Below are 14666 nucleotides of genomic sequence, written 5' to 3' on the forward strand. Positions count from 1 at the left end.
TTCGAGAGTACAGGCGGAGCAGGGGGTTGTTGGAGCTAATTATATAGTCTTCCTTTTTCCTATTGCAATGTTAATAGCATGTTTCCAATTTTTTTGTTTTTTTTGTTTTTTGTTTTTTTTTTGTTTTTTGGAGATCCTGGCACTCTTTGTCTTGCATCGTGATTGGATTCTGGGAATCAGAGAATGAGCTTCCAGTTACCAATGTCAGAATCTTTGACATTGCAGTGAAACCTGCAAACTTGTGTGTGTCATGCATGTCAAGAAAACTTAATCCACTGACAACACTTCAATGTGAACTATGACTCTCCCCTTTCGAGTACCTCTTGCTCAATAAATTTACACCATATCGGTGAAGTGACTCTGCAAACTTCATTGCAGTCTTTTGTGTAACTCTCCTACTTCAGGGAGGCTATTTAATTGGAAGCTTACATAAAACAGTTTCTGGACAAGCTAGAACCTGGTTGAGAGGTTCAAAGGCTGTCCACACATGCAGGCAATAATAGTTTCAAGTTCAGATGCATCGTGGGATACAGATGATCCTTTCGATCTGTCGGTGCTGTCTGCAGGGAATGGGTTAATGCCGAGAGACATACGGGAATAGAAGTAAATGTGCTTGCTAATTATTGGTAAGGCTAACAATCGGGATGTAGTCCTCCAACTTAAGATTGTGCTACTAAGTAAAAAAACCGGAGTGACTTGTTTGAATCAAGTTCCACTCACTGAGCCCAAATCCAGGGTTTTAGCATCTCATCGGAAGTGGAACAGGAAACAAAGGATGAATGATAATTTTGGTTGTTAGTACAGTATATTTATGTTGGAAGATGGTGATACTAATGCTAAATAGTAAACTACCACTGGGAGGGGGGTAGTAATGCTAAGCAGTAAACTTCAAAATGATACTGTCGACTACTGATGGTACTATTTAGACAGCAATGCTTCCATCTTTTCTTTGTTTTCTTTGACATTGTCGAACGTAAGCTGTTAGTTAGACAGTATTTCTTCACGAAATAGTTGGTATCTGTCATTTAATCTTAGCTAACAAATAAAATTCATTGTTTCATTGCTTTGTTCTTGCTTTAATATATTTTTGGAATTGGAACCATAATCAATCCATGTGTTCTCTTTGACGTTACATCCAATGATCATTTCACAAACAAAAGTAAATATGATTCTGGTTATCTCCAAAAGCCATGTGCTGGCCATGATGATATGCTCTCTACTTGTTCATTGCACTGCCAGTCCTTAATTGCTCTTAAAAGCTTTAAAAAAAAAGAAAAGATGTAATTTTTCTTCAAATTATTCTACAATAAATGAAATTTTAGACAGCATATTTGCTGATAAGCTATCTCCTTTTTGTTAAAGCTGTGACTGCCATCTTTCTTCAAGAAGCTCTGGCGTTACTTTGTTCCTTTGGGTGGGGTTGAATCAACCAAAGCAGAACCTCCTCACATGGTGTTTAGAGCAGCCATGGCATGGCTTAAGCAACTACGAACGCATGCACCCCAACCTGGGCAACAGTGTGATGGTAGGGTGGTTGCCACTGTTGAGCGACACTCCTTTTGCAGCCACCACCGTCTTTTCTCTCAGCTTTGCTTAGTCTATTGCTTTGCTTTGCTCAAAGTAGTGGATCCACATGTCCTTCATGGCCCAGCCAAAAAGTCTATATAAGAGCCACTACTTTAATCAGTGGCAGCTCAGCTTGGGAAGAAGCCATGGCTTCCACCATGAGAGTTCCTCCTCTCCCACTTCAACATCGCCACCACCTCCTCCTCCACCTCCCTCTGTTGGTCACTGCTGCTGTGCTTGCACTTGGAGGGGCTGAAGCTGGCAAGGTTCCGGCGATCTATGTCTTCGGGGACTCGACGGCCGACGTGGGCAACAACAACTACTTGCAGAGGAGCAACGCCAAGGCCAACTTCCCCCACAATGGCATCGACTTCCCTTTCTCAAGGCCAACAGGGAGGTTCAGCAATGGATACAATGGTATTGACTTCTTAGGTAAGTGATGCTCTTAAAAACCTTTAGTCGCTCACCAGTAGTAATGAGATGATCTCCCCGAAACAAAAGAACAGGTCCATGAGTGGATGGTGTCTTAGGTGAAAGAAGGAATTGAATGCTTTAGAATGGAAGTTAAGATGATGATCTAAGTGAAAAAATTAAAGGTGGTCAAAAGGTGTTTAAAGTCTAAAGTGAAAAGGAGTGGTGCTTGCTGATTAAAGAGTTCAAAGGAGCACTAGCCATACTCCAAGAATCAGAAACCAGAGCCAGATGTTCACAGGATCCTCAAGATATAGGAGATAGGAAATGGTTTAACATTACAGAAAATTTTATCTATTTCATGTTATTAGGATTTTGCTTTGCATTTGACATGTTTGCTAATCCTCAAGCTGGATTGTCCATAAAGCATTCCGAACTTTACCAGAAAGACCCCTCTTTTCTTATCAAAAGGGGTTGCATATTCCATTGTTGGGCTTGCTCCTCTTTTTTACTCTGCTATACAGTGGTTGAGAAGTATGTAGAATGGTTAGAAATTTTAACCCTCATGTAATGTTTTTTGAGTTGGCATATATTTAATGCTTTTTTCATATGAAATCAAAAATATTATACACCAATAGACAAAAGGAGGCTTTGATCCAAAAATCAAAGACCGGCATAATTTAACACAAGTAGATGATAACCGGAGTGTCGTTTTTAGAAAATCCTGCTCTTTTTATGAGAGAGAAAAAAATGGCAAGACAATTTAAAATGTAACTATACGAAAGAAATAATTAGCTCAATTAGCAAATCTCAATTTTAAATTTCAAAAGAAAAAAAATCAACTACTTTTAGATCAAACCAAAGCTAGTTTCAGTCCTTATCATGACGCGGCAGTGTGACCTTGTCTTTCACTTTCTTAAACCAGCCAGTGACCATTTCATTACACTCATCCTCAAGAAGACATCTTTCCTTTGGCATGTTCACCAACTATGACATGAAAAATGCAGCAGCCTTATAGTGTATTATATACCAGAGAAAGGATATCATGTAGAATTTATGAGAGGGTGATACTAATGGTAGATCCAGCAAAAATCATATGTTGATGCCCATCAGCTTATTACCGGCATAGAATCATTGTTTGCAGGAGTGAGTATGCTGCTTTATACCTTCAATAATTCTAGTTTTAATGGCAGTGAAGGCTATCGGTTCCATACACTTAGTCGGCAAGGAAAATGGTTCTTAGTAGCTTTAGCTTATAGATTGTGGACAATGTGAAAGGTGTTTGGGTGTAAAAATATTAAAGATGAGTTCAAGCATGACCTTAGCATCAACTTTCGTGTTGCTCTTGTTCGATTGCATCAACTAAAATTTAAGATCAATGTCCACTTGTCCATATTTCATCGAATTTATGTTGTACATCTCAACCAGGGAGCAAAAGAGAGATGTTCATATTAGTGTCATGGTAGACTCTCTAGGTTCTGTGAAATAAGATTGATTTATTATGAAATGTTGTCACTCTTATGACTATGTGTTACATAATATATTCTCGAGATTTGTCAGTATACCTTTCTCAGACTTCAGCATTCTTAAGGGGCCTTCAAGTTTCTTGTTATTTTAGGGCAGGGGATCTTTTCCTGTGCCAGAAAGAAAAATAAAAATAGCAGCTCAGAATTCTCAGAGCACCTTGAACGAACTCGATAGCAATAAACAATGGGGGGGAAAGCTGAATTTTCAATTAATCAAATAAATGAAAATAAAGAAAGTGGAAGCAGGTGCTGGATGAAGTTATAACCACATAGGCTTCTCTCCAAGGCCTCGAATCAGAATCCTTTTTCTAATTTTATTGTAAACTTCAGATTATCAAACTTCTAATCATATGTAAGTAAAGGATATGAAAGCATATGATAAAGAATCAGTAAAATCTTCTTTCTCAAATCCTTAAAAGTAATATAAGATTTTGATGTGCCAAGTGAACTGAAATTACATTTTTTTTTTTTTTTTTTTTCTTTTCCCATTATGGAATTAGAGATATTTTGCAGCATTATATTTGACAGTCATAATGTGAATAGCTATAATGTGATTAGTTATGTGAATAGCTTGTTGATCTATCAACCATTTGGTACAATACAAAGTGATCCAGCCCTACGTGGCCGACAAGTACAAACATTAATGGTTTTGCATATTATTTTGGCCCATATTTTCCATTTGCATCTGTTGGATCTCTAATTTATTCCATCTTCTGTTCAGCCATCCACATGGGTTTTAGGAGGAGCCCTCCATCTTTTCTTTCCCTCACTAACAAGACCAATCACCAAATCTTTAAAGGGCTCAAAGGTGTAAATTTTGCTTCTGGAGGATCAGGAATTCTCGACTCGACTGTAAGCATAACCATTGGTTTTCGACTTGTATTATGATGACACTTGATTACTTTTGTCCAGAAATTACTCTCATACGAAAGCCAGTGATCTGTTTCTGATGAATGTGCCAGGGGAGCACCATTACCATGACAAAGCAGATTCAATATTTCTCCACGTTACGATCGAATATTATGACACAAATTGCTACTGAGCCTACTTATCATTTGCTCTCAAAATCCATCTTCCTTATCAGCAGTGGAGGCAATGATATATTTGCCTATTTTACGAAAAATAACTCTCCAAACACTACTGAAAAGGATCAGTTTGTTGCTACTCTTGTCTCACAATATGAGAACCACTTGAAGGTTGTCTTTCTCTTTCCCTGCAATTCATTTTCATGGATCACAACATCTTCACTGCACCTTTCTACTTGATTTAGAGATCCTGAAATTAACATGGCAGGCATTGTTTACTCTTGGAGCAAGGAAATTTGGTATAGTTGATGTCCCTCCCATTGGGTGCTGCCCGTATCCAAGAAGCCTGAATCCTACAGGTGGTTGCCTGGACATCTTGAACGAATTGTCTCTGGGGTTCAACAAAGCTGTGAATTCGTTGATGCTCAATCTTAGCTCAACATTGGAAGGGATGAAGTACTCGGTTGGAAGTTCTTATGAGGTGGTTTCCGGCATAATAAGAAACCCAGAAGCTCTCGGTACGCACACAACCACAATTTTCTTTGTAGCAAAATGACAAGCTTGGGCTTTTAACAAGCACCGTGTCTGCAGGTTACAAGGAGATCAAGACTGCATGCTGTGGAGCCGGCAAGTTCAACGGCCAATCAGGATGCACTCCTAATGCTACCTACTGCTCCGAGCGCCACCACTACCTGTTCTGGGACCTCTTGCATCCAACACACGCGACATCCAAGCTTGCAGGATCAGCCATCTACTATGGCTCGCAACAATTTGCGAGTCCCATCAATTTTAGGCAGCTGGTGGAAGATGAGAACTGAAGTTAGTGAAAGAGTCATGTTTTAAGTTAGTCAGGCAAGTGAGAACTGCAGTATTGCCTAGAATAGGTTTGTTTGGGTACTATGCTGTCACATTACAGAAGATGTGTGTAATTATTGCTCTCCTCTTTTCTCATATGTTTCTTCTTCTCCCTATCTTCATCGCTTTATGTTGTATTTTGTGGATAATTGGTGGTAGACAACCCCCCACTGAGCTTCAATAGGAACTTCCATCATGCTCTCTAAATTTCAACTCTGCAACTCGGGCACATGCACACAGCCAATTGTTCCTAACATCTGAAACACTAGCAGAAATTTTGCTAACATTTGCTTTGTTGTTCATCAACTCATGATTCATCACTTGCAAGCAGTTGCCCGGACACCTGCAGCCACAGGGAGTACTCAAATGTGTGTGTGTGTGTGTGTGTGTGTGTGTGTGTGTGTGTGAGAGAGAGAGAGAGACTTCTGTGATTTTGAGACCACTTCCATAAGCCACAGGGATTACTCCCAAATGCAACACTTGAAACTCAAGTTTTCAACTAGTAAATTAACACAGTGAACAAGTGTGTGTGTGCGCGCGCGCGTATGCATACGTGTATCTTCTTTTTCAGTTGCATGAATTTTGATTCAGTACAAGAAAAGTAATGTTTCTTTAGACTTGCAATGGCACAACCTTCCACTCCTCAAGTCCCAAAACCTCTTCACACTGGCACAACCTTTGCAAGGAATAGTTGTGTACAAGAAGCTTCCAACATTGATTTCTCTGCTTTGCTTTTATCACTTACGTTCAAGCACAATCTCTCCAAACCTTAATAAGCAATTGTGACAATCATCCAACTCCACAATACTCTGCAATTTGTAGCTCTAAACTTATGAATAAAAACCTTCCAGTGGCTGCACTATTCTTCTGTAGTTCATAGTGGATACATAGCTAGAATTGCATTGAGAGATGTCTGAAAAGTAATATCTGTAGTATGTCTTTTGGCATCTGGATCTATTTCACTCTCCTAATATACATCACTCCTGCTGCATATTATCAGCAGGATCATCCAAATTAATGAGTTCATCCATCAACCCAGATATATTATGAAGAGACAGCAACTGGCAACAGCTCACACCTCCACTATCTGTTTCACGACACAGTAAGTATGCATCATTTTTTACCAGAATATTAAGGAAAACCAATGACAACTGCAAGAAACAGCAAAAGAGTTGGATGCCAGGAAGAGGGGACCTGTGATTATTTAATGAAAAACTGCATCTGGTCACTCAGCATCAACCTGCATCCACAAATTGATTTCATCAGTACCTTATTATTAGTTGGGATTTACGTCTTTATTGTTATTGTTGTTGTTGCTGCAGTGCCTCATCGACCGAGGAATAGCTTATAAGTGTACATATTCTTCAGGAAAACTTGAAAAATAAGTGGTACATTCTATTTATCATGCATAATTACATTTTGGGCTGACAAACAACCCATGTCCACAGAATCCATTTAAAAGTGATACTACAAATCTGCTAATATTTATGTTCCACTATGCTACCTATATTTAAGGGAAGAGAAAAACCATGAAGCAATTTCCAGCTCTTATTGATACCTCTATGACAGCTTTATAAAGCAAGAACAAAGAGGAGATGTATAAGGCGAGCCTTGGCACCATGGTTAGGATACTTATTTGCAAATAGAGGACATGATTTGAGTCACAAAAAGAACCTCTCTTATTAAAGAGTATAGCCACGTCCATCGATCCTACTAAAACCCTTCATTAGTGCATTATTAAAAAAAACTAATATTGAGATTTGTTGCAGCAAAAAGATTAATATACTGTTCAGGTTCTAATTTCAGTTAGTTGGGACTTCAAAATTGCTTGAGTTTGAGATTGCCAACTTCAAAAAGTCATTTCAAGTACCGGAAAATTTGTTCTATGATGGAGATTCAGTTCAGAAACAGACTAATGTTGCTTAAGTTACGAGCTCAACCTCCAGTAAAACACTAGTTAATTGTTTTATCTTCCCTCGAACTGCATAGTGCTTATTAGAAGAAAATTGAAAACAAGAAAGCATTCATAGCTTCAACGGCATCAGTTAAACTGATGCAAGAGTTATACTGGGTTATTGCCATATAAATTAGAATAAAAAATCCAATAAACAAACTCAAGTTGGACAATAAACTACAAAAGAAAATACTGAAACATGTGCATTCATCCAAAAACTGAAGATCACAGTTTCTTACCAGTTGATGCAGCTTAGTTTTCTTTTATTTCCTTGCAGTTGTCAACTTTTTCTAATTCCCATAACTCAAATTATTGTGGTATCAATTTCCTTGCTTGTTATCCTAGTAAGATTTTGCACCAAAATACACTGGATCAATCTCCTTGATTATATTAGTAGAGAATGAATTCCTACTTAGGGACATATATGATCCTTTTGCTTATACGTTATGGAGCTTCTAGTTGGTTGGTTTTTGGTGGAACACTTGCTCGCTTATTCCAAATGTGTTCAACATTTTACTACAATTTGTTCTATTTAATTAGTTTTGGCAATATTTTCTCTTGAATTTGCATAATCAGTTTATAGTCTAGTAGTGCCATAAGTTAATACCATACTCCAAACTCAATTCTACTTATCTTAATTCTCAATTATATAATTATACACAGTACCCCTATGCTAAAGCACCACAGCTAAAATACTGCTTACAGTACTAGACTGCCCCCTCTTCCCTCCTGTTTGCATGAGAATAACACTTATTGCAGTCCAGAATTGGCCCCTTTCCTAACTAAATCAAGCTTAATGTTGGTCTTCTCCAAATTTCCATAGAAGTCATCTTCCATGCAAGGATTGCTTTTTCGAGTACCGGACCCATTATGGCAACCTGTCAGATCGATATATATCAGTCTGTACTGGTATACCAACACATGATACACTGGTGCATACCGGCATTTCAACGATGAAGAAAAAGAGGGTGAAGAGGAAGGGGCAGTGGAGGAATAGAGGAGGAAGAAGAAAGAATAAGGAAGAAGAGGAGAAGTGCAGTGGCAGCATACTTGGGAAGCAGCGGCAGTGCCGAAGTAAAAGCGACAGTGGCAGTGGCAACAGTGAAGAGACAGCATTGCAGTGGCTAAGAGGCAGCACCACTGCAGCATAGCAGCGGCGAGGGCTGCGGCATCATACGCGAGAAGAGGGCTCACGTTCGCAAGCCCTAATTGCTTTTTTTTTTCCTTTTTTAATGCTAAGTTGGGCAGGGGCCACCAATTTTCAATTTTTTTATTATTTTAACCGGACTGGTCCATGTAACGATCCATGCCCGGACCAGTATGTACCGCCTATACCATACCATTTTGGGTGGTACAGTAATCATGCTTCCATGCATGGTAGGTTACAGTCTGTCACATCATAAGACTTCAGATTTCTTTTCTGAAGAGAATTATCAGCGTACTACCCTCCTGTCTAATTCATTCACAAGCTGTAAGCATGAATATGGAGTGCAATGTCATCAGACGAGGCCCCACATTGTTCAGCATGTGACAGGGCTGAACTACTGTAACCCAATAACCTAAACTGTTGTGTAAAATCACAAGCTCCCAAAAGACCATAAATTTAGTTGTGTCGGTACACGTATTAGGTTGTTGCATAACTGTCATTAAAATATCTGGATTCCTTTATGTTACTACAAACAGAAGGGTTTTCCTGTTTAGTTTAACATAAGGAACTTTACAAGTCTAATTTTATGGATATATGTAGTATCATCTTTAGTAGAATGTTCCAAAATAGCAAATCTTGCCACAATGCTACTATCTGTACTCAAATATAGCTACACAAAGTAATCCACACACCAATGGAATCAAGACCTGGTTAGACTAGGACATGGAAAACATCGTTCTGAAAACATACCTGGTTTAGGGGATTGTCAGGGGATTTCTTCCAAAGCTTCCATATCATATCCTTGTACTGGTTGAGCATCAGACCTGGTTTCTCTTCCTTTAATTTGAGAAGCTCTGATTCTTCAAAAGCCTGAAAATATACATGTTAAGAATCAAAATTAAGAAACAATTTCGGCAAAAAAACATAAAAAGAATGATAGATTCCCTGCATAATGCATATACAATGACTCTTCAGCAAAAAGTATTCGGAGCTGTGTCATAAAATATTACTATGATATGATTCGACAAAGTGATGCTATACTTTTGTCAATAACAAAGATGTAGATATCACAACTAATATTTACTGGAGAAAATCAACCATCAGAAGAACAAATATCTGAGCACGGAAAATGTATGATGTCCAAAAAGAAAAAAGTTACAGCAAGGCACAACCAGTGTCTCAAGAGATCACACATACATAGCAACATGTTACTCCCTAATGAAACTGCAGAAGCTTAAACCAAAATACAAAACAATAAAAATCTTGAACACAAGAAAAAATGAAAAAAATGGTAAAGAAAAAACAAAGAGACAATGCTTTAAAAATTACAAAAAGAGAGTCTTGGTTTATATATCCTTAACATTTGCATGGACAACATGTGATGGGAACTTAAAAAGAAAAAGGATCACTCAGAACAAAAACTAAAAAATTTAAATATGTGATGTAAATAATTTATTTATTTATTATTTATTTTATCCCTAATTTGAAACAGGACTTGGGAATTAACTATGAGTTAGCTTCCTTGTTAGGCCACACAAACAAGGAATCATATTAATCTATCTATTGTAAAACTCTAATTATAAAATTTTAATTCAAGAAAAAGGAATTCAAAATTTTTCATTGATTACAACAGCTGTCAGAAAAAGCACAAGATCCGATCTGGTGCACTAACATCAGTCTATTTACACCCGATAAGTCTGATACAACTTGTTTGCCATAGAGGGTAAATCATACTAGATCGAACTGGACAAAATCACTCAGGTTACATTTCAATTGGCTGTTGGACTCCTAAATACAATCCTGTACCAACCGGTATGGACAATATTTTAAACCATGGTTGAAGCTAACAAACAAATAATTCAACCACACATATGCCAAGATGACAGATCATAGAGTTACTATGGTAAACTTATTATTCACTTGTGCAAATCCATCCATCAACTTGGCATATGTGTGAAGCACATCAAAGTGGAGTGTTAGAACTTGTAATTTTTCTACCCATATCTTTCTTCTTACTATCCTATACTAAGTTTTCTAGTCTTTTATGATATGTTGCAAAAATATACACAAGAATAACAAGCTTTAATCCAACTATCTGGGAGTGACTGCATGGATCTTTTCAGCCATTGAATTTTGTACGAGGCAACATCCTTATTAAATATAGTTTTCAAGTCTTCTTAGGTATTCCTTTACTTCTCATCTGACACATCTATATGCATCCTTAGAACATACCCCTACTATCATAAACAATTCCCCATCATTATGTCGCTTACGAAGCTATGCTCAATTATTCACAAATGAATTTTTTTTCCTATCTTTCTCAATAACATCACATGTTCAACTAAATATTTTGCAAACTTTTCATATATGTTGCTTTTTAACAGCCCAACAGTGTGTGTTGCATAGAGGTAGAGATGAAGTAAACACTTGCCTTGTAATTTTTTTAAAACTAAATGATACCTAGTGATCACATGAAACACTCACTATAGCTCTCTACTTAACCATCCAACAATATTTTCATCAATCTCTCCATCATGTGGAATAATAAATCCAAAATACCTATAACTTTTCTTTTCAGACTCCTTGTTCAAACATCCTACCTACAAGTTGTAGTTCTCTTAATATTGTTAAAATAACTTCTTATATATATTCAGCCTTAATCCTACATAATTTAATTTCTTTCTAAGATTTCCCTTTATAACTCAGGTTTAAATTTTAATTTCATTTAAATTCTATCCTTATTTACTTGTTTATTCTTGCAAAACCTAAGGGTGAGACTTAGCATTAAGGTGAAGTTGTTCCATTATGACCAGGGCTACTAAAGTTTCAGTCATGTCCCCAAATCCTACATTAGCAGGAGATTTATGCACTTGACTTGTAATTTAGATAGTAAAATGATAGGATTACAAAGAGAGTAAGAACATAAAAGAAGACACATGGCATCATCCTCTATAAAAGAGAGTATACTCAAGACCAACATTAAATGACTTAAAATTTTAGTCAACTCTATTTTGTTTGATACTATTAACCAAAAATACAGACTCTAATCACCTTATACTTCCACGTTATTAAAAAGAAATAATATCACAAGAAAAGTTGTTTTATGAAACAATAGGATGGTCTAGAGCTGCAGTACGAGGGCAGGCATACATTGAAATCTTGTTTGTCCAAAATTTGCTTGGTTTATGTTTAGTCAATTTGGTTGACCAATGAATTTATTAAAAAAATTATTTGTAGATTTAAAATCTTGAACAGGACTTTCAAGAGCTGGTTAAAAAAGACCTCTGATATCAATGCCGTGAGCCTAAACTATGAAAACAATTGCTCAATTCTAATCTTAAGATTGATATTTCTGAAATAAAATACATGATTGCTAGAGTGCAGAATAATCTTGTTGTTTTTTAATGAATGACGATGATTTTTTAAAGCAACTAAGGGAAGCGATCTCCGATATCGTGTGGGAAAAAGGAAAAAACTATAGCTAACAATAAATCAGCGCTCACAAATTTACTAGGTTATCCATCAGCATAGAGCCCAGTGATTCTGGAACAAGCCTAGTAGCCTTAGGGTTTGAATGTGTACGAGGTTTCCTGTTTTCTCCGCCAAATTTAGTATATGGCCAAAACCAGAAAAGAAAGAGCGATACCTTGAAAGAAACCTTGAGCCTCCTCTCAGGATGGCGATCAGGCGGCAGCGCGGGCTCCGGGAGGGCCATCCTGGCGATGGCATCCTCCACGGAGTGGGCCTCGATCACCGAGTCGTCCCTGTTGGTGTTCTCGACCATCACCATCCGATCGTACTCCTCCTCGTCGGAGGTGCGGCTCTGGCGCTTCTTGGCGGCCTCGGCGGTCTGGAGGATGCGCTGCCGCTCCTCCTCGCGGCGTCGCTGGAGCTCGGCCTCGGTAACCTTGGGGACGGGAACGGAGACGCGGGCGGCCTTGCGGTCGGGCTTGCGCCCAGCGACCTCGAGCTCCCGCAGCTCCTGCTCGGCGAGCTTGCGGTTCTCGGCGCGGCGAGCGGCGGCCTCGGCGCGTTTCTCGGCCTCATCCTCGCGCTTCTTGGCGGCGCGGGACTTGGAGCCCTCCGCCTCCCGCCAGTACTGCTCCTCCTTGTCCTTGGCGGCGCGGTCCTTGCGCTCCGCCTCCACAGCGCTCCGGCGGGCGTGTGCCGCCTCCGCCTTCGTGTTCACGCCCATCTTCTTCGGCATTGCGACCGATCAATCGCTTCCACCGCCACCCTCAAGACCGATCGATCGCTTGGCTGCCTGGAATTGTATTATTATTATTATTATTATAAGTACTTATTATTACTGGAACCGGCGAGGGTTAGAAAAGAACCAGAGCCAGGACGGGTCTGCATTTTGCTTTCTGTTTTTGCTTTTAAATTTTTAGTTATTACTTTCTGTTTTTGTTTTCGTGTTTCGTCTTTCCTTTCAAGGACGCAATTCCGGATCTCCGCCCTTCATCCGTACCCTCCACATGATCCACCCGTTCGTCGCCGTTAGCGGTGTGCGTCCCTTGTGACGACTGGAACCTTCCGTTGTTTTCTACTGTACAAAGTTTGGTGGATCATCGCCAGCGCACAGCGTCATCCGTCAAGTCGTGTATGCCAGACTGCGATGCCACGCATCACAGCACGTCCAGAAACAAAATAGATGTCACCTTCCACAGGATCATTGTTTTGGTTCGTCACATTATATGAGGCACAAAATTTCCAAGAATAAGACCCAAAAACAAAATAGATGTAACCTTTGGCCCGATATTAATTTCTTTTGAGACTTTTACATATGAATAAAGTTGGATAGCGATTTCCGTTAAAAGAAACCCTAATATTATACTTTTTTTCCCCATGCAGCACCCTCGTATTAGTTTTTTCCAATAGAGCTCTTTTTCGGAACCCTATAGTTACTCTTTTGTTTTTTTCCTTTTTTTCTCTCTCTTCAAACTCATTCAATTGATATAATTGAGCCAACCCAAAATTTGAACATATTCAAAATAAATAAAAATAATATATATAAAGAAAAAAATTTGAGCTTATTAAAAAAACAAAATTAATTAAAAATGGGGATATAACAAGAATATAAAATCAATCTTTGTATAATTCTTTACTTACCATTTTTTACCTCAAAATTTTCTTTTCCTTGCTCTATTCGTACTGAATTTTACTTTGTTATTATTATAGGAAACCACCAACAAATAAGGGATTAATCTTGCTTATTTACTATACCACTATTGATTGAATAAACCCAAATTTTTTTTATTTTTTTCCTATTTTATTTTTTTATATAAAAATCCTATTTATGTTGTGCCAACCTAACACAAATTCTTATTTTATTTATTTTTATTTATTATTTTTATTTTCTTAATATTATATATATATATATATATATTTATGTATGTATGTATGTATGTATGTATGTATGTATGTATGTATGTATGTATATATGTATATGTATATATATATATATATATGTGTGTGTGTATATATGTATACAATATATACACACACACACACATATATATATATATATATATATATATATAATCCCTATAATTTATTTTATTGAGATAATTTTGTTATAATATTCAACTGTAATATGTATATACATAAATATAAATAGAATTACGCAAATAATTAACTTTAATTAAGTAAATAAATAATTAATAATAATATCTACTTAAACATACATTATTATATCTTTAAACACTTAAACATGTACCACTATATAAATAAAAATAATCTCATTTTTGCAATATATTATTTAAACATTATATGTTATAAATATTTAATAAATAGATCAATAATTATCAAAATGATGATCAAGTTCTCAAATGACATTTGTTGTTTCTAGACTCTTTCTCTAGTTATCAAGTATTTTATCTTAATATGTTTAGAACTATTAGAATATATCATTTTTAGAGAAGAAAACTACTAGTGTGTTCCTACAAAGTATCTTTAGAAACCCGATAATTGAATCAACCACACCAAATCTTCAATAAAATTTTGTAGTCACCAAAGCATCAAAGCATGTCATAAATTCAACTTCTATTGTTAATTATATAATAAATAATTATTTTATATTTTTTAATAAATTATCTCTCGAGCTCACATTAATATAAATCCTAAAGTGAACTTTCTATTATTAAAGTAATTTACAAAATCAATATCTATATATCTCATCA

At 37.1% G+C, this 14666-nt stretch overlaps 2 protein-coding genes across 2 annotated transcripts; one reads left to right on the forward strand and one right to left on the reverse strand.

Moving 5' to 3' along the window:
- The first annotated feature begins 1682 nt into the window (after positions 1–1682).
- LOC135612537 (GDSL esterase/lipase At4g16230-like) lies at positions 1683–5479 on the forward strand. The gene is made up of 5 exons (XM_065108944.1): positions 1683–1998; positions 4225–4355; positions 4466–4699; positions 4797–5046; positions 5120–5479. The coding sequence occupies exons 1-5, from the start codon at positions 1713–1715 to the stop codon at positions 5344–5346; spliced, it is 1128 nt and encodes a 375-aa protein (XP_064965016.1). The 5' UTR covers positions 1683–1712; the 3' UTR covers positions 5347–5479.
- Positions 5480–6124: 645 nt separating this feature from the next.
- Positions 6125–12776, reverse strand: LOC103975155 (uncharacterized). The gene is made up of 4 exons (XM_065108945.1): positions 12131–12776; positions 9235–9354; positions 6578–6623; positions 6125–6470 (listed from the first exon to the last, which is right to left on the reverse strand). The coding sequence occupies exons 1-3, from the start codon at positions 12689–12691 to the stop codon at positions 6609–6611; spliced, it is 696 nt and encodes a 231-aa protein (XP_064965017.1). The 5' UTR covers positions 12692–12776; the 3' UTR covers positions 6125–6470; positions 6578–6608.
- Positions 12777–14666: the final 1890 nt, after the last annotated feature.

Source organism: Musa acuminata, chromosome BXJ2-5 (genome assembly GCF_036884655.1).
Source record: "Musa acuminata AAA Group cultivar baxijiao chromosome BXJ2-5, Cavendish_Baxijiao_AAA, whole genome shotgun sequence".
In the NCBI taxonomy this organism is placed as follows: domain Eukaryota; kingdom Viridiplantae; phylum Streptophyta; class Magnoliopsida; order Zingiberales; family Musaceae; genus Musa; species Musa acuminata.

Coding starts and splice junctions, on each gene's coding strand:
- LOC135612537 (XM_065108944.1), top strand. CDS start 1,713: ATGGCTTCCACCATGAGAGTTCCTCCTCTCCCACTTCAACATCGCCAC. Junction 1,999..4,224: donor CAATGGTATTGACTTCTTAG/GTAAGTGATGCT, acceptor TCTTCTGTTCAG/CCATCCACATGGGTTTTAGG. Junction 5,047..5,119: donor AAGAAACCCAGAAGCTCTCG/GTACGCACACAA, acceptor CCGTGTCTGCAG/GTTACAAGGAGATCAAGACT.
- LOC103975155 (XM_065108945.1), bottom strand. CDS start 12,691: ATGCCGAAGAAGATGGGCGTGAACACGAAGGCGGAGGCGGCACACGCC. Junction 9,355..12,130: donor GGCTCAAGGTTTCTTTCAAG/GTATCGCTCTTT, acceptor GTATATTTTCAG/GCTTTTGAAGAATCAGAGCT.